Here is an 18,803-nt window from a genome sequence, read left to right on the forward strand (position 1 = left end):
TTGTTCTATTATATTGAAATGCTTAATATGCTAGAATTGACGCCATCGATGGATAGAGTGGTCTTCGTGAGTGTTTCTCAAGTAGCTTGTTGTACCACGTGTCTTAAGTCGAAGGGATATAACAACAACGATAAACACTATAAAATATTTTAAAAAGTATTTTTCTACCTCACTTTTCAAAAATACTTTTCAATCTTACTAGTTAATTTACTCTAAATCAATTCAACTGAATTTAATTTACTTAATTAACGGACTTTTCACTTACCCTTTTGATTTGAACCCAACTTAACTCCAGCCGACTCTTCTATAGATGCTACTAACACAAAGTTGAATGTATTTATAAAAATTCCTTCCTTACGAAATAGGTTAGTATAAGTACGTATTAGTTTCAGTATAAATTTAATGTGTCTATCGATGTAACAATATTACATAATTTTAAATCAAGACAAAAGTCAAAATATTAAACTTTTACCTTTTGAAAAATAGCATTTTAATAAAATTACATTTTATCCTCTATTAAATCTTATCTTCTACGTCATCATGTTTTAAATTCACATTTTATCATTTCAAAATATATTTTTAATAGAAATGATTAAACCACAGCAAAATTTTCAAAAATACTATTTTTACTTAATTTATTTCATAACTCCCGATCCAAACCCAATTTGATCCGACCCGACCCTTACGTAGAAAGCTACTAATTCTATAGCTGACTCTATTTATGAAAATCCCAGAAGTGCCTTCATTTCCTCCCTTTCAAAAATTCGATCCTTAATTAATGCGGGATTTCACTTGTTGCCGGAAATGGCGAAGAGAAAGCAACTTGAAATACAATTTATAGGCGAAGATGAAGAAGGAACTTCCTGTATGGTAACTCATTCCACTGTTTCAGCTTCAGGTAATGTAAATATTTTTCATTTACTCTTTTCTTCCCCGTATCTCCTCAGCTTAGAAGCTATAAGCATCCACTACCTTGTTTCGTTTTTTTTTTTTATTACTTCTTCTAATGGGTCTTTCATCGATTTGTGTAATTATATGAAAATGGTTTATGCGATCAGGTTCCGTCAGGCGTCAGTTGTTTAGTAGTGTAGATCTGTGGTATTGCATTTGAATACTATGGTAACTTGTTAGTTTTAGGGGTTTATTAATTAATTGTATAAAAACAAAATTAGCCCTAATATTTAGCTATTTGTCACTTCGGCTTTAATAAAGAAAAACTAATTGAAATATTAAAATTGAATAGCATTGAGGTGATTGCTTGCATGCAATTTTATGTATACTTCACTATTAATATGAATAACTTTTTAAAATATTTTTGTGAACTTTTTTGGAATTCGTTGAATTTTTACGAATTATAAATGGATTGACGACCAACTTGATACATTAAAGTTTTAACCAGTTTTTTTTTGTCCAATGGGAAGCATTTTACCAAAATTTGAAGGTTAAGGGCCAAAGTAACAAAATGAGTAGATGTTAGGGTTAAATTTATTATTATGCTTTAATTAATTTATATTGGTTACAGTATGCTGTTAATTTTTTTTAATTTGATAAAATTTACTATATAGTCTCTATATTTTTAAGTTAAAAAAATTAAATCTTTTACTTTTTTCTAATTTAAAATTTTTAATTAAATCATTGTTAGTATTTTTGTTAAAATTTACCAACTTGGCACATGGGTTAGGCTGTCAGCATATTATGTGACATATAATTGGCAAAAAATAATTATATTAAATTGACAAATTTTGATAGAAAATGTCAATGATAATGATTAGACAAGGATTTTTAATTGAAAACGTGGGAGGATTGATTTTTGAACTTTTAAATTAGGAGGATTAAATTTCAAATCTATAAAACTACAGAGACTAATAATATATTTTAACCATTTATAGTTATTCATTTTATTAAACCTACATTAGCTAAAGTTAATTTATTTAAAACCCTTATAAAATTATAGTAAGAGCTAAATAAGTTGGAGGATGTTTAAGTATTTTTAGATAAAAAATTTCTCTGATCAAATTTTATATTTAAATAGTTTTTATTTGGACTTTTATTATTAATCATTTAGATAATGTGTGTCCCATTATGTATTTATTTAATAATTTATATGAGCATTTGATATGGATTATTCTTAAGTTTCTCTAGTTTTGTAAGTTTTTCTTATGTTTGGAGTTACTTGAGTGAATGTGTTGGACATGCAAGTATTTTAAAGAAAACTATGCTTAAGTTTCTTTAGTGTTATAAGTATTTGATATAAATTTTTATTTATTGAAATTAAAATACCGAAATACCCTCTCAAGATTTTGTAATTGTGATTTTAATTTAGAAAATTTAAGCATTTAACTAAATTGATGTATATAATTGACTTCTGACACCAATTCATTTAGTTCTTTTATTATAGTATAGATGTAGTTGTTGGAACTTTGATATTATAATCTACTTTGAGCATTAGCTCGTCCTTGAAGTTATGTTGTTCGGACTCTAATTTGAGTTTTGGATATATGGACATCTGACTTGAGTATCTTTAAGTTATTTTACTTTATTTTATGTATTTGGAGAGCAATGTCCCTATACTCAAGTTTGTAACTGTGCCAGACATGGGTATAGGACACAAATACTTCGTAAAAATGAAGAGTCGGAACAACATAAATTTGAAAACAACTTGTGAAGTGGAAAAAATATTGTATATTTAAGTTGATTCATCGATGTTTGCTAGGTCGTTTCTTACGTAATAAGAGGAGAGTTAACGCCAGAAACACCAGGCAACAAGGGATGTTAAATAGCAAACAGTTTTCAGATTGCTTTGAGTATGCCCTTCTTATTTGAATCTCCTGTCCCTCTCATTTTTTTTTCCCTCTTCATAATCTTGAGTTCATGCATTGTTTTTAGGAAAATATGGAAGATCTTCCCGGATAATCAGAGGGCTTCTTTTACTTACCTCGATTGCTTGTGGTTTTCATGGTACATGGATGAATTGTTTAAAGAAAAAGTGTTGGTATGGATCAGTAGGAAACATATTTTCACCAAGAAGTATGTTTTCGTTCCGATATTGCACTGGTGAGTATCGTTTTCCCGACTGCTAAACATATTGGTATTATGCAATTTTCAAGGTACCCCCTCTTTGGTTTATATGAATTTGTGATACTTTGTAGGAGACACTGGAATCTATTGATATTCTGCAACTTTGATAAACCTTTGCAATCTAAAACTCAAACAACTTGTATGTTATTGCTTGATTCAATGCAAATGAGTGGCCCAAGACGGCTCGAACCTACTATTAGAAAGTATGAGTCTGCAACTTGTGTCGGAATCCATATTTTTTTTTGTTGCATATCTATTTCATTGCTACTTTCTTGGTTTTAATTCCAGGTTTCTTCTAGATGTATATGAAGCTGAGAAGAGGCCTGTAACAAAACAGGCAATATCGAAAATTCCACTATTGATACCAAAGGTGATGATTCTTTGATGTCTTGAAATCATTTTTTTTTCATTTTTCCCACTTTTTATTGGCTTTTTGTGGCTGAAGCAAATGAAAACAATCAGGTTCCCCAACAGAAAAATGGTGAAGATTGTGGTAGGTTTGTTCTTTATTTCATAAGTTTGTTTATGGAAAGTGCTCCTAAAAACTTCAGTATCACTGGTGGATATCCTTACTTTGTAAGTTCTTTTTTTCATTTTTGGTACTCTGTAATTAGAGGGTTAGTACTTACACACACGGTAGGGACATATAGGGGTGTAAATGAGACAGCGGTGCTCACAAGCTACACAAGTTCTACTTGAAAAATATTCGAACTTGATTAGATAATTATCAAGTCGAGCTCTAGCTATTGGTCGAGCCGAACTCAAGTAGCTCGAGCTATTGATAGAGTCGAATTTGAGCTTAGTAATACTTGACTCAAACGGTTTGCGAGCCTTATCGAGCTTTTCATATTTTTATATTAATAATTTACGTTACTGGCCTTAATATATATTATTAACCTTAAGCTTAATTATTGAACCAGATTTGAGTACAAAAATAGGTAAACAAGCTTAATCGAGCTCGAATTTAAAAACAAATGTTCAATCGAGCTTAAGTTGAGTATCAAGCTCTCAATTTTAAGTCAAGCTCGATTTTGGCAATATTCGAGTTTTGCTAGGGTTATTACACCTCTAGGGACATACACACACCATGTCCACTAAAGAGCTGCCTTTAAAATGGGCTTTCCAACTGCTCCCCTGAAGACTCTAACCCGGGTGGATTCTATGCAGTTAACATCTCTAGGCACCATGCCATTAGTGGATTTTTTTCCCTTTAAATTGTCAATGTTTCATTTTTCTGGGAAATTCTGTATTACATTGGATATAATATATACGTATAACACTTTTCGTGGTAAACTACAGATGAAGGAAGATTGGTTTGCTCCTCAAGACTTTGATTGCTTTTGCAAGAGATTTAAACTCTTCAGCTAGTGAAATAAACTCTTCTTAACTTTGACTTTTACATATGGACTATATTACTTGGATCGGAGTCGAACTATTTTACTTAAATTATGAGTGCGATTGTCAAATATAGGTATATAATCGACACGAATATGTTCAACTTTTAATTTTTTAACGTATAGCTTGCCTTACATATTGACCATGGTAATGGCATTGGGTATTGACAATGTTACTTAAAACTCATTTGGTACTGACAATGTTAATGTGATTGTGTTATGCATGCATGTGTATATATATATATATATATATCCCCAACACATATATGTTTTTTTCTTTTCTTTTTACAAGTTTTTGGAGTCTTTGGAAGAAGATACCTCCTTATTGCTGGAAAATTTTGCTTTGCAAGGAAATTTTTTTTCTAACGTTATGGATCTGTTCAAATAATACAGAATAAAATAATTATACTTTCTTGCAATTACAAAGAGTTACAATTCTCTAGACATGTTTAGTTAAAGGGTGTAATTATATTGTAATTCTCTATATCATATTTGGTAGTATAAATTGTAATTATACAGTTTTATAATTTATATTTTGGAATAATATTTAGTGTACGACTAATAGAGTTGTCCAGGGTTAAGCTATGCATCTAAGTTTGATTTGATGGTTCACTTGAAATATGAGAAGGTTTAAATAAGTAGATAAAACTCAGAAAATTAACTTGGAAGTCCACAAAATTTTTGAAACTCAAGGCCTGATTACATATAAATTATATTATAAAAATTACATTTATAAATAATTAATATATAAAAACTAGCCCAACCCAAATATTTTAAATCTAAAGTCGGAACCCATCCTAAACAAAACCCAAGACCCAACCCAAACTCAAATAACTCTCAGTTTGCTTGTCCTTTTGTCATGATTGCGTTTGCCAGGTTCATCTTGATAAAACAAATCAAAATACAGAATCAATAATAAGAAAATTGTAATCTGAATCGGTTAAATAATACATAATGATGGCCTTTAAAATCACAATCCTTCAAATTCGGAAGCACTTCTTTAGATATAAATCAAAAAGAAAATTTCCCAAATTAAGTCAAAATGTCCTTACTTTTATTCCTTCTGATTTCAAAGTTAAATTTATTTAGTTATTAGTAAAAAGGGGTAAAAAACTGAACTAAAACTATAAAATTTTACTCTTCTTTTTATCGACAATCTCAAATTTTAGTTGACTTTACTGTCAATTTCCTCAACTAAGCATCAAAGTTTTTGCTGTAAGTGTTATTTAAACTTTTAACTTGGTAAAAACATTTGAATGGCTTGGAACATTTTGTACATTTTAAAATTTCTTTTAAAAAAAACTTATTGGTGGGGCTGGAACAAGCCCAAATTATCCATATTTAAATAGGGTTGGGCTCAGATAATACATTAGATTGATATTTTAGAAGGGTTAAAACAGAGAATGTTAAAAAATTATTTGTCTAGATCAAGTTCAACTCGACCAATGAACAACTCTATTTGTCAATAGAGTTTTTTTTTAACTCCACGAGCAGAGTTAGAGGATTAACTAGTGTTATGTAGAAGTATAATAAAATATTTAAAAATAATATTAAAAAAAGCAAAACATAGTATTTTTAAGGTTGTTTGTGAAATAAAAAAAATATCTGCTAGTCTACCAAATACTAACTATTATATTTTAAAAAATATTAACTATTATAAAAATTATCACTGCAAAATAGTAATAAAAATTGAAATGAATTCATCGTATATTAGCTAATAAAATAGTTGATAATATAATTACTAATAAAAACAACAAGAAAAATAAACTATCATATGTCATTTTATCTAATTGCTTCAGCATTGGCTATTCCCTCTTTAACATTTAACATATATTTATTATCATCATTTGTTGGTCTCTAATAAAGTTCTTCATCATCTAAAACTAAACATGTATCATTAAAATTATCAAAATCTCTTTCTTCCATGCTCTTCTCAAAGCATGAATCATCCTAATTTCACTTATGAATAAAGTAATATTGTTAACATGAGAAATCTTTTTAAAACAATAATATTCTATTAATCACATTTTAAAGTTTTAAATGAGCCAAATTAAAGAATTTGCCAGAAATCTAAAAAAATGTATTATTATAAATTTAATTTTTATATATTATAAATAACATAATATATAAAAAATTATATAATATAATATTATAAACTTTAAAATATAAATTGGATTGAGTTAGACTTAAATATTAAATATTCACATTTGAATTCATATCATATTTTAAAAGGATTGAATATTTTTATTTAAATTTATTTTGAGCTTAATAATTTTATCAAAACCCTCACAAAATTCGAACCAATATTCAGAGTCAGGTGAATAATCTGGCCATAAAAGAATAATTCTTTCCAAAATAAAATACAATAAATAGCGTCAAAACCAGGCGCGCGCGAAGCACTCTCCGGCTCACATTAGAGTGGCCGCCATTAAAAACCGGATAAACCACCTTTTCATTTTTCACTTTCATTTTTCCCTTTAAATAATAAAACCCAGACAAGGGACAGCCAACGGTACCTTCCAAAGAAATCGAAATTTTGACTTATGATTCTCATATACATACCCCCAGCCCCCAATATCTCCCACAACCTTCCATTTACGTCTTAACTGTTGAATGATCAATTTCCATTTATTCTTTTGGTTTTTGAATTTTTGAGTTTTTGGGGCGAAAAAAACAATGGCGAATTTGCAACTGGAAAGAGAGACTAGCATTGGGATGCAAGTGGAAGATCTATGGGATGTTCAAGAATCAAAGCTTAATCCTACGCAGAAACTTAACGCTTGCTTTGAAAACATCCCTGTCTCTGCTTTCCCTCATACTCCTCAAGGTTTTAATCTTGCTCTCTTTGATTTGGCTTATGTTTGATTTCTTAGAATCATCAAGAATTCTGGGTTTTTTTTTTTTCTGGAGTGTGGGTGTGATTTGGAATAAGAATTATAAATAATTTGAATTCCTTTTTGCAATTTTTTAGGAAAGGATACATTTGCTCATTTTTGAAACCTTTAGGGACCCAAGGGGGTATTTAGTAAAATTCAACTTGATTAATTACTTATTTATACGATTCAATCAATTCGAAATTTAAAAAATTCCATGTTTTCAAATCGGACTCACCCTAGTTAAATCAATGTTGTTAAAAACTAGCATTTAGCTTTAATTTCAATAATTTCCCTTTTAAACTCAATTTTTTTTTCAATTGTATCACCAATTTGTATGAGCTATGGTGCTGAATTGATGATTATCGTATATTTGGAGGGTCTTTCGATCATATATGCACTCCTGCCCAGAATGTGCGAGGCACCATTACTTGAAAAATGAAAAAGAAAAAGTTTGAACAACATAATATAAGATGACAAGTTCTTGGAATTGTAGGAGGTAATTCTTTCTTGGGTTACCATTGTCTTAATCTTTTTTAAAATGGATAACTATCAAATTTATATATAATTAATACACGAACTTTGATATAATGGCAATTATATACATTGACGTATATATGAAATTTTAAGTTTGATTCAACCGCACATATTTAAAGAAATGAATAATAATATTTATATTAGATTAATATAATTGTTTGTGTATGTAATATATGAATGTAAAATGGTGCTAATTCGATAATTTTGTCAATGATTTGTGAAAACTGAATCAAATCAAAATTTAATGTATAATGGTGTTAATTTGATAATGCTGTCGATGCTTTTAAGTTTAGTTTCTTCTTGGTTAAAAGAATTGAAATTATGTTTCAGGGATCGAGATAAAATCGGATGCGAGTTTGGCCGAGGCTGTTCAAATACTTGCCCAAAACAAGATTCTTAGTGCACCAGTTGTCAATGTTGATGCACCTGAGGAGGATGCAAGTTGGATTGATAGATATCTTGGCATTGTAGAGTTTGCAGGCATTGCTGTATGGATTCTCCAACAGGTTCAAAATCGAAACCCTTTACGATCTCTTTTCTCTATAAGCTTCTATTTTCTCGAGGGTAATCTCAAATAGCAGCTCGATAATATCTCATTCATCCACCATGGAATTGGAAAATAGCATGCTGAAGAAGAAATATGATAGAATTTAATATTAGTTTCTTAGCTTCTAAGATCATGCATCCGTGATTATGCTGTTTAGGTTGAAAATTGAAACCTCTTACGATCTCATTTCTTGATAAGCTTCTTTTCTAGTGAAGAAAATATCGAATAAAAGCTAGATAACATCTCATTCATTCACCATGGATTTGGAAACTAGCATGTTGAAGAAGAAATATGATAGAATTTGATCTTTATTTCTTAGTTTTTACAATCATGCATCCGTGATTATGATGTTTAGGTTGAAAATTGAAACCACTTAAGGTTTCTTTTCTCTATAAGCTTCTTTTCTATTGATGAAAATATCGAATAGTTGCTCGATAACATCTCATTAATCCTCCATGGATTCAGAAAATAGCATGCTAATGAAGAAATGTAATAGAATTTAATCTTTACTTCTTAGTTTTTATGATCATGCATAAATGATTGTGATGTTTAGGTCCAAAATTGAAACAATGTACGATCTCTTTTCTCTATAAGCTTCTTTCCTATTGAGGAAAATATCGAATAGTAGCTCGATAACATCTCATTCAGCCGTCATGGAATTGGAAAATAGCATGCTAAAGGAGATGGTAGATTTTAATCTTTATTTCTTAGTTTTTATGATCACGCATCCGTGATTATGATGTTTAGGTTAAAAGGTAAAAGTACCATGGAAGCTCTTGTACTAAGAATCGGATTGCATTTTGCCTCTTCTATTAAAAAATTGACAAATTAGTCCCTGTAAGTTAGATCAAAGAAGCAAACTGGACATTTTATTAAAAATTATATCTATTTTTACTATTAAAAACTGGTTTCTACAGATGAACATAAGTTACACTTGGCACATTAGGTGTAACTATTTGGGTGTAACAATCTGGTTATTTCATCTACTACGTCAGTTTTTAACAATATAAATGAATGGAGTTTTTAATAGATAGGACAAGTTTCCTCTTTGATTTAATGTATAAGGACTAATTTGCCCATTTTTTGAGTAAATGAAGTAAAATGCAATCTAACTCCTAATACATGGGCTTCCATGATACGGTTTGCTTATGATCTCTTTTCACTATAACCCTTTTTTTCGACGACAATATTGAATGGTAGTTTGATTATGTCTCATTCATCTAAAATTTAATCTTTTCATTCTTAGTTTTTGTGATTATACATCCATGAGTATGATGTTTAGGTTGAAAATCAAAACCGCTTACAATCTCTTTTTGGTGTAAGCCTTTTCTTTTCCAAGGGAAATATCATATAGTATCTCGATAGCATCTCATTCATCTGCCATGGATTTTGAAAATAGCATGAAGAACAAGAAATAAGATAGAATTTAACCTTTCTTTTTTAGTTTTTTGTAATCATCCATTCATGAGTATGATGTTTATGTTGAAATTGTGCCATATCAAAACTCGTGCCTGTGTTGCTTCAACTTTTCGTTTTTCTTAAGTTATCTGTACTTGATATATATTCGAACATGAGAATGGGGATTTTGCCCTCCAAACATACCCGTGTTCAGAAACATATACCAAAGTCCAAATAACATAACTTGGTAGTGATTTTCTCTCTTTATTGCCTACTATAATGCATTGAATTTGATATATCTTTGTTTATGGTTAAACTACCTGGTTGGGACTCAGGCGTTTCCTTTTACTATATAGGCTTAGGAGCAAATTAGTCCCTTTAGTCTTTATACTTTTAATTTTGAAGCAAATAAGTAAGAGTGAAAATGGAAGATCATTAAAAGAAATGCTAACTTATTGTGTATTAAGATGACATGAAAGAAAAAGTAAGCAACTTGTTCTTCTTGTGTTTTACAAAACGTTGAATTTGATTACTTTGCTTCGAAATAGAACGAAAAGGGACTAAACTGCTCACTCTTTAAAATGAACTATATATATTTTTCATCCAAGCTTTGCTCCCTTCATCTACCAAATTGAAAGTGAAATTTTCCTTCTTTTTTACAGTCAGAACCACCTTCACCTACAAACCATTTGCCTACCGGAGCTGAATCTGCAGTAGCTTCTGCTAACGGAATGCCCTCTTCTGCCGAGCTCAGGACTTTAGGCTCTGAAGATGCTTCAATAACTGCTGGAGACTTTTTTGAGGCTCTAACATCCTCCGAGTTCTATAAGAAAACTAAGGTTGTACTTCTAATTCCCATTACGGACTTTTGCTCGCTTTCTCCTTTGCTTGTAATATCCATGTTAACTCATGAGACCATATAGGTCCGGGATATCTCAGGATCATTCCGCTGGGCACCGTTCCTAGCTTTGCAGCAATCAAACTCGTTTTTGACCATGCTGTTACTGCTTTCAAAGTACAAAATGAAGAGTATTCCCATAGTTGATCTTGGTGCTGGAAATATCAATAACATCATCACACAATCTGCTGTGATTCACATGTTAGCGGAATGTACTGGGCTTCAATGGTTCGAAAGCTGGGGAACCAAGAAACTTTCCGAGATTGGTCTTCCTACGATATCACGCAATCAACTCGTTACAGTAATTTTCTTATCCATTGCCATTACTCAAAGGCTTGAGCATAGGTTTAAAATCGGATCGCATTGACCAGGAACCGGTTTGTTTGGCGGTTCAACCCTAGTTGAACCTGTAAAATCAGTTGAGGTGCCCTGTTCAATCGATTGAACCGGGACTGGAGTTCAACCGATTCGATCTTTAGTTTGGTTTTTTCATCATGCTTGATAGTCCCAGGTCCCTACCTTTCACGAGAGCTAGCTAGGTTTTGTGATTTCTTCATGTTCTTCCGGTTTTCATCTCTTTGCATTTAGAGCTCATCGGAATCGAGATGTTAGCAATCTATATTTCTATGCTAGGTACATGAAGATGAACCAGTGCTTCAGGCATTTAGGTTAATGAGGAAAAAGAGAGTTGGAGGCGTACCTGTTGTCACTGGTGATGGAAAAAAAGCTATTGGTAACATAAGCCTTAGAGACGTACAGTTCCTTTTAACTGCACCGGAGATCTACCATGATTACAGGTCCGTGAATAAATTATACTGCAACATTTCATTTAATCATTTTTAAAAGTACTATTCTGCGTTGATATTTCAATCGTTTTGTGAATCGTAGATTGATCACGGCAAAGAACTTTCTACTAGCAGTTAAAAACTACTTGGAGAAACACGACACGAGATCGCCAATGTTGAGTGGCATGATCACTTGCAAGACAGATGAAACCATCAAAGAGTTGATCCAAATGCTCGACTCCTTGAAGATCCAACGAGTGTATGTCGTTGATGATGACGGGAATTTGGAAGGAACGATCACGCTTCGGGACATCATTTCGAGGTTAGTATATGAACCACTTGGATACTTTGGTGATTTTTTCGACGGCGTGTTGCCTCTACCAGAGAACTGTAGGGTTTAAGAATGATCCGAAGCTTGGTGTTTTGTACGACTGACTTCCCTTCTCTTCGTGATTCTGGTTATTCCGGTTTGCTGTCGTGTTTGAGACGGATCGGACATGCGGACTTTGTTATGTAAGGCTGAACTTTTGTAATTTAGTTGCTTCTGGGTTTGTTAGGTTCCAATTTTTGTGTAAATTTTGGTGTCTTAAAGAACTTGATTGAAATAAAATAAGAACCCACCTTCTTGTTTTCTATACAGAAATGGTATGAAATATTTATTAGTCCCAGTATTTAGACAAAAGTTGAAATTTAGTCCTTATACTTAAAAAAAGTTACAAATTAAGTCCTCTTACTTTTTCATTTAAAAATTTCAGTCCAATTTTTAACATCGTCAGTATTTTCCATCAAAATTTACCAATTTGGCATGTTGATTAGATTGCCCTCATGTGATGTTATACATGATTGATAAAAATAAACATATTAAATTGACAATTTTTGTAGAAAATTTAAACAACAATAATAATTAGAATAAAATTTTAAATTTCAAAAATAGAAAAATTAAAATTTAATTTTTAAAGTATAAGGATTAAATCTTAAATTTTGAACAAATTCAATACTAATCGTACATTTTAACCTAAAATTAACATTGATTCTTTCTACCGTTAGAGCTAAAAATAGTATTTATGTAAAAAGAAAATCTTGCTAACCTCAAAATATCATGTTCATTGCAAGTTATTTATATATATATATATATATATATATATGGCTATATTGTCATTAAATTGTCTCTCTCTATATTTCTTATCCTGATTAAAATATATTAATAAATTTGAATTACTTGTAATAATATATTCAAAGTTAAACAATTATGATATATTATTTAATGTTAAATATAATTCCTAATGTTTATATTTTTTGTCAATTTGACCATTGTTCTTTTTTTAAGCTAAACTTGTCTCTCAACATTTTAAAAGAGTTAAAATATATCATTAATCTTTAAAAAGAGTCGAATTATTATTTTTTAAATAAATACTAACTAAAACTTTTTAAATATGGTAATCCAAATGTATTTTATGCTAAATTTTTGAACTTTTATTAACTTCTTTTTAGAACTTTTAAAATTTTAATTTTTTTACTATTTTTAAATTATTTGTTAACATGATATGTAAGACAAACAATGTCATGTCAACATAAAGTATACATACATTGCCACATAGTTGTTATGTTACCATCATTAAAAACTAATATTTTAGTTAACATTTCCAATAAAAAAAGTGATTCCTTTTTTTGAAATGTTAATGGTTAAATTTAACTAAAAAAAAATTGACAAAAGGTATAAACATTGAAAGCTAAATTTGACATTATACCTATTCATATAGTGATACAAGAAGGAACAAGTATGGAGGAGAGAGTGGTGGATGCTGCAAAAGTCGGTTCACCTAGTTAGGACGGAGAGTCGGAGGTTATAAAGAACGAATCTAAGGAGAGTGTTAGGGTTGAGAGCTGAAGGTGAGTTGGCAGAGTATAGGTTTGGGATTATAGGAGAGTCGATACCTTCTTCGTCACTTTTGGAGATATTTATAGTTGAGGGTCCCGTGTAATATGATGTTAACGTGTTGGTCTTGCCATCTAGCCATCATTATGGAATAGGTGGGACAGATGTCTTCGATGGGATAAGAATGTTTGTGATGAGACAAATCACATTATTTGTTCAAACTTGATGGTATAGGGCAGTTGAGCCCACGTGGTGTTTGATAAAACCAACAACTTCATGTTATAGATAAAAGCTTGGGTACTTGGATGTCCGATGGCTCACGCTTGTTTGGATGATCGTTCCGGGTGAGAGGCTTGAAGGTGACCTTTTAGCTTATTAATATCTGGCTTATTGCTTGATTGTCATTTTGACTTGCCATGTGTCCTTGTGAGAATGAGGTATAACAAGAACAATTATATATAATCTTACTTTTTGCCATTTAAGGAAGTAAAAAACAACTAATAATGATAAAAAATTGTTAGCTTTTGTATCAATGACCATGTGATTCATATTTAGTTGTCCATGGTTGGACATAGACTTGTTCAATGGTCGAGCTATTCACCCAGGTTCGAAGGTTTGTTTGAATTTTGAAAGGGTTTGAACAAAAATATTAAGTCTAAAAAATGGACTTGGGTAAAATAGTAGTCTCATTTAAAATATGGGTCGAGCTTGGGCTTGAATATTCAAACCTAGGCCTGACTTGACCATTTTTAAATTTGGAATATTTTATGCTATATAGACCTGATCATGGGTCGGGGCACTCGAAATATGAGGAGGTTTGGGCAAAAATATGCCCGAAAAATAGGCTTGGACAAAAAAATAAAGCCTATTTTAAAAACGGGTCGGGCCTCGGTTAAGACATTTTTTGCTTAGCCCTGGCCCGAATTCACTAAAGGACAAAAAAAATTACTTTTTTTTTTAAATATTATTTTCTTGTTGTTTTCTTCTTATTTTGCTACCATTTTTCTATTATGTTGCTAGTATTTTGTTGTTATTGTTTGGATATTGCATAAAACTTATTTTATTATTAATTTGTTATTATTTTAAAGACATTTGTTAATTTTGTTATTATTTTAGAGACATTTGCTTGTTAAGTTGCACTTGCATCCTATCTTAGTATTATTTAAGTATACATATTTTTAAAATTTATTTTCAATTTGTTGAGAAATATTTATTTTGATATTTTTAGTATTTTGATGTATTATATATATTTTAAAATTATATAAAAATAATATGAAATTAATCTGGGAGGGCCAAGTTAGGCCGAGTTTTAGTATTTTATCCGGTCCAGCTTGGGCAAAATTTCATGCCCATTTTTGGTCAGGCGGGTTTGGGCCTAGCAAACGGGCCTAAATTTTTAGTTGGGCCCAGCCCGGCACATGGACACCTCTAATGCTATATTATTTATATGTATTATGCAATTTATAACATATAAAAATTAAATCTATAGTAATATATAATAATATTATAATGGAAACATTAAAAATATTAAGATAAATATATAATAAATAAAAATGATATAAAATCATTAAATATTAAGTTAAATTAAAATAATATAAATATACATTTTAAATATTTTTTTATAAAATAATATAGATGCGATCTTGAAATGAGCTTGGGTTAACCATTTGCAAATATGAGCAAAATTTTAGGCCCATATTTCAAGTTTGATCAGGCTTGGATAAATATAAAATGTGTTAATATCATACTTAGATTCAGCCTGACTTATAAACAACTCTAACTTAGATCACTGCAATGTTGAACAATTATAAATTTCAAGGTAAACTACATTAGAACTCATCTAGCTATATATATATATATATATATATATTTTTTTTTATCATTTAACTATAAAAAGTTATAAAATATCACTCAACTATTAGTAATTTTTTTTTAGTCACCCAACTATTTTAAATTTTAAATATTTTCATATTACATTAACCAGCTGGTGAAAAACATCAAATAATTAGATAATTAAAAAAAACTAAAGACCCTAAAATTGAATTTTTTTTAGCTTACCTGCTTTCTCTAAAGTACAATTACAAATTTAGCATGAGAGCAAGATGCATACTCACCTCTCCACGTGTATCAAACTAGTGGAAGTATTTTTATTTATTTATTTATTAGAATTAGATTTATTTCGATATATTATTTTAGATTTATGGGATAAATTTTAAAATTATAAATGGATTATGGTTTAATGTGTAATCGTTATCGTGAACTTTAATTTTATATAATTTTATAAAATTTTGATTTAATCTAATTCTTGTAAATTATTAACACAACTATTGATATAATATAATTTTATGTTTATATATTACATACATAAATAATTATATTTATTCAATATAAAATAAATTGATGAATTTATTTATTTAAATGTGCATGATTAAATCAAAATTAAAATTTCAAGTATACATTTGAATCACAATTAGAGTTTCACGTGTATAATTGCACCAAATTAAAATTCATATATACAATTACACATTAAATCAAAATTCATGTATAATTTTAAGATTTATCTCTAGATTTTTAATATTATTGAAAAATATTTAATATATGTATATAAAAATATTTACTAATATCAAATAAATTATATTAAATAAAATTCGAATATAAAGTATTTATGTACCAGTACAATGTTTGAATAATTTTTTATTCTTTATTACCATAAAGATAAAATGTTAGAAATTTTTATTTTTTAAAAATTATTTATTTTCAGTGTAACCGTAATTGAACGAAATGGATAGATACGATCTATACATATTAAAGTTTTAAATAAATTGATTACATCCCTTTATTATTGAAATAATATGCATCGATTAATATGACCAAAACCGATGCAAAACTCACTACATTAGTTGAAAGTCCCTTTTTTTTCCCAATAAATTTATGATTAATAGTAAAGGTAAAACTCAAATAGAATTAATATTAAAATAGAAATGGACTGCATGAAAGATTTGGATTTACGATTTTACTTTTCATTTTAAAATCATATCAATTAACATCTCGGTCATCACCTTCCCTAACCCCAGCACCACCGCCGTCGCCGCCTTATTCCAACCACCGTTCAATAGGTACACATTCCAACTTATGCCTCAACTTCCAATCAAGCGCTTGGCATCCACGAGAGCAGTAATGCACCGTCCCACAAGCCGAGCACCTCCTAAACTCATGCGCCCTCGTCTCCGGTCTCCCACACCCTTTATGAGAACAAAGCCTTAGGCCCTCACCCATCTCACCCAACCCTAACTCGAACCATTCTTTCAAAAACACATTGACCGGGTGCCCCTCCGAAGCCGGTTCATTACTCATCGACGAACATCCCGAACAGGAGATGCAATTAAATTGTTCATAGTTTAAACCGCGGTGATGGTGGTGGTCGTTAGGTTGCTGTTTGACTAAAGATTTTAGCAACGACGCGAGTTCTCGCGTGTTGGCTTGCATGAGTAACCGGCGTCCGGCCGTTATATTTTGGCGGATGCCGTAACCGTCTTGAAAGCAATGGCCGAGCTCACGGAGTGCGTCCACGTGGCCAAGGAAAGCTGCTCGAGCGCATAAAGCTACTCCGGCTTGGAGATCCTTATCGGTTCTGGAGCCACCGCTGCCGTTGAATTGTATGACCGCTAGCGAGTATAAAGCTGGCGCGTAGGATTTGATTGCTGCTTTGGCCATTAACGACATCCCGCTTCCTCGGTTTTGTAAGCAGTAAAATCGAATCTGTAACGGCAGTAACGCAAGTTAAAGATATTTACTAAAGTAAATTTCGGGTTAATTCCATCATAGATCCCTCAATTAGGAATATAATTTTAAATTAAACTTCATAACATTGCAATTTAATCATCAAAGTATCATCTCAAGTAACGACAAAATACTATTATTTTATAAAATAAATTTATTTATTGTAAGAGTATTTTGTTGTTCATTTATTAGGTTTGATATTACTATTCAACAAGACATCGAAAATACTCTTGCTTTAAGATGTAAATTATATTATTTTAAAAATATTTTTATTTTTATAATATAAAAATTAAATTGATTCTAGACGGGTAATTTGATCCAATCTTTATAATACAAGAAATTCCCAGTTACTTCAACCTATTAAAGTAATACTTTAGTTTTGAGGAGTAAATTGAAAGAGCAATATCCAATTTAGAGGGTACTTGCAATTTTTTAAAAAACAAACTAAAAAGATTCAGATAAATAGGATGTATAGGGAGTAACGGAGTACGGACCATGCCAAGAGTGTAACAAGCTTCAACGTTGCCCGCGTTGACACAGTGTATGAGAAACCGGTGAACGGAATCGGACCAATTTTTAGCTTTCACCGCCAAAACTTTTGATCCAACATTTGATAACACGAGTTGATGAAACCCTAAACTCTTAAATCTCTTGCATCTGTTGAATAAATTTTGAATTTTCCATTCAGAAAAATAAAATGAAAATGAAAATGAAAGGAAAAAATAAAGAAAAAGATTCAGAAGAAAGATAATTAAAATACGTTAAGAGAGCATTGATGAAATCAGAAGAAGAAGCCGCTGAAGAGCTGAGCTTGAAAAGAACGGAAACAACGAGATCGTCAGGTAATTCATCGAAGAGATTTGGTTCGTTGGCGGCGGCGATTTTATGAACGGTTCTTCGCTTTGATCTCCTCGGTGAGATTCCTCTACCATTTTCTTCCATTTTCTTGGATTTTTCTTGGCGATAAAATAAATAAGAAAATAGAAAGAAAATGCAAACGCAATTTCAAATTTTACCTCTTTATCTTCCTTCTTGTACTGCTTATATGAATCTCATGATTTTGATTTTTTTTTTTCTGGTTTTTGCTGTTTTTCACATTAAAAGCCAAATTCCATGTATCTATTTATTATAATTATAAAATAGGTTAAATATGTTATAACTCCTTATACTTTTTATAAATTAGAATTTAATCTCTATACTTTTAATTTTCAAAAGAGTTCTTTTACTTTTAAATTTCAAATCTTAAAATTTGACTATTAATATTATTAAAATTATTTTATTAAATTTAAGTCATTATAACGTTTTCTTTTAGATACATGACTGTCAAGTGAGTATTTTTTATTTTAAAATATAATATCAATAAATTTAATAAAAATTATTGTATTAACAAATAAACTTGAATTTTGAATTTTAAAAAGTAAAAGATTAAATTCTTAGAAATAAAAATATAAAAATCAAATTTCACATTTATGAAGAATATAGAGGCTTATGGCATATTTTAACCATTATATTGGTAAAATAAAAATGCAAAAAAAATAATAGGATAATTAAATCGAAACTAACTTATTCCACAAAACAAAATTATCAAATAAATATATTTATAAAGAAATTATATAAATAAAGAGGTTTTGATTAAA

At 30.1% G+C, this 18,803-nt stretch overlaps 3 protein-coding genes across 5 annotated transcripts; 2 read left to right on the top strand and 1 right to left on the bottom strand.

The window, feature by feature from the left end:
- The first annotated feature begins 648 nt into the window (after positions 1 to 648).
- Positions 649 to 4,655, top strand: LOC108467546 (ubiquitin-like-specific protease 1D). Of its 3 annotated transcripts, XM_017768214.2 has the most exons (7): positions 655 to 898; positions 2,714 to 2,804; positions 2,887 to 3,054; positions 3,150 to 3,281; positions 3,367 to 3,448; positions 3,541 to 3,654; positions 4,378 to 4,655. In XM_017768214.2, the coding sequence occupies exons 1-7, from the start codon at positions 805 to 807 to the stop codon at positions 4,444 to 4,446; spliced, it is 750 nt and encodes a 249-aa protein (XP_017623703.1). In that variant the 5' UTR covers positions 655 to 804; the 3' UTR covers positions 4,447 to 4,655. The 3 variants fall into 3 exon arrangements, with proteins under 3 accessions (XP_017623726.1, XP_017623703.1, XP_052886431.1); XM_017768237.2 differs by lacking the exon at positions 3,541 to 3,654 and having other exon boundaries at positions 649 to 898; XM_053030471.1 differs by lacking the exon at positions 3,150 to 3,281 and having other exon boundaries at positions 657 to 898.
- A 2,151-nt stretch (positions 4,656 to 6,806) lies between these two features.
- Positions 6,807 to 12,153, top strand: LOC108453539 (SNF1-related protein kinase regulatory subunit gamma-1-like). Its single transcript, XM_017751732.2, has 6 exons — positions 6,807 to 7,299; positions 8,213 to 8,388; positions 10,490 to 10,666; positions 10,751 to 11,026; positions 11,359 to 11,522; positions 11,614 to 12,153. Exons 1-6 carry the CDS (start codon positions 7,149 to 7,151, stop codon positions 11,909 to 11,911), a joined length of 1,242 nt encoding a protein of 413 aa, XP_017607221.1. The 5' UTR covers positions 6,807 to 7,148; the 3' UTR covers positions 11,912 to 12,153.
- A 4,044-nt stretch (positions 12,154 to 16,197) lies between these two features.
- Positions 16,198 to 18,284, bottom strand: LOC108483331 (F-box protein At1g67340). The gene is made up of 3 exons (XM_017786671.2): positions 17,927 to 18,284; positions 17,661 to 17,823; positions 16,198 to 17,145 (listed from the first exon to the last, which is right to left on the bottom strand). Exons 1-3 carry the CDS (start codon positions 18,106 to 18,108, stop codon positions 16,480 to 16,482), a joined length of 1,011 nt encoding a protein of 336 aa, XP_017642160.1. The 5' UTR covers positions 18,109 to 18,284; the 3' UTR covers positions 16,198 to 16,479.
- Between the last annotated feature and the right edge of the window lie 519 nt (positions 18,285 to 18,803).

This window comes from Gossypium arboreum, chromosome 7 (genome assembly GCF_025698485.1).
Source record: "Gossypium arboreum isolate Shixiya-1 chromosome 7, ASM2569848v2, whole genome shotgun sequence".
NCBI classification, from domain to species: domain Eukaryota; kingdom Viridiplantae; phylum Streptophyta; class Magnoliopsida; order Malvales; family Malvaceae; genus Gossypium; species Gossypium arboreum.

What these genes read in the sequence shown, in the direction of transcription:
- LOC108467546 (XM_017768214.2), top strand. Translation starts at nt 805, where the DNA reads ATGGCGAAGAGAAAGCAACTTGAAATACAATTTATAGGCGAAGATGAA. An exon ending in TTCCACTGTTTCAGCTTCAG is followed by an intron (nt 899 to 2,713) that starts GTAATGTAAATA and finishes GATGTTTGCTAG; the next exon opens with GTCGTTTCTTACGTAATAAG. An exon ending in CTGGTGGATATCCTTACTTT is followed by an intron (nt 3,655 to 4,377) that starts GTAAGTTCTTTT and finishes GGTAAACTACAG; the next exon opens with ATGAAGGAAGATTGGTTTGC.
- LOC108453539 (XM_017751732.2), top strand. Translation starts at nt 7,149, where the DNA reads ATGGCGAATTTGCAACTGGAAAGAGAGACTAGCATTGGGATGCAAGTG. An exon ending in AGTTCTATAAGAAAACTAAG is followed by an intron (nt 10,667 to 10,750) that starts GTTGTACTTCTA and finishes GAGACCATATAG; the next exon opens with GTCCGGGATATCTCAGGATC. An exon ending in GAGATCTACCATGATTACAG is followed by an intron (nt 11,523 to 11,613) that starts GTCCGTGAATAA and finishes TGTGAATCGTAG; the next exon opens with ATTGATCACGGCAAAGAACT.
- LOC108483331 (XM_017786671.2), bottom strand. Translation starts at nt 18,108, where the DNA reads ATGGAAGAAAATGGTAGAGGAATCTCACCGAGGAGATCAAAGCGAAGA. An exon ending in TTCATCAATGCTCTCTTAAC is followed by an intron (nt 17,824 to 17,926) that starts GTATTTTAATTA and finishes TTTATTCAACAG; the next exon opens with ATGCAAGAGATTTAAGAGTT. An exon ending in CTTGTTACACTCTTGGCATG is followed by an intron (nt 17,146 to 17,660) that starts GTCCGTACTCCG and finishes CTGCCGTTACAG; the next exon opens with ATTCGATTTTACTGCTTACA.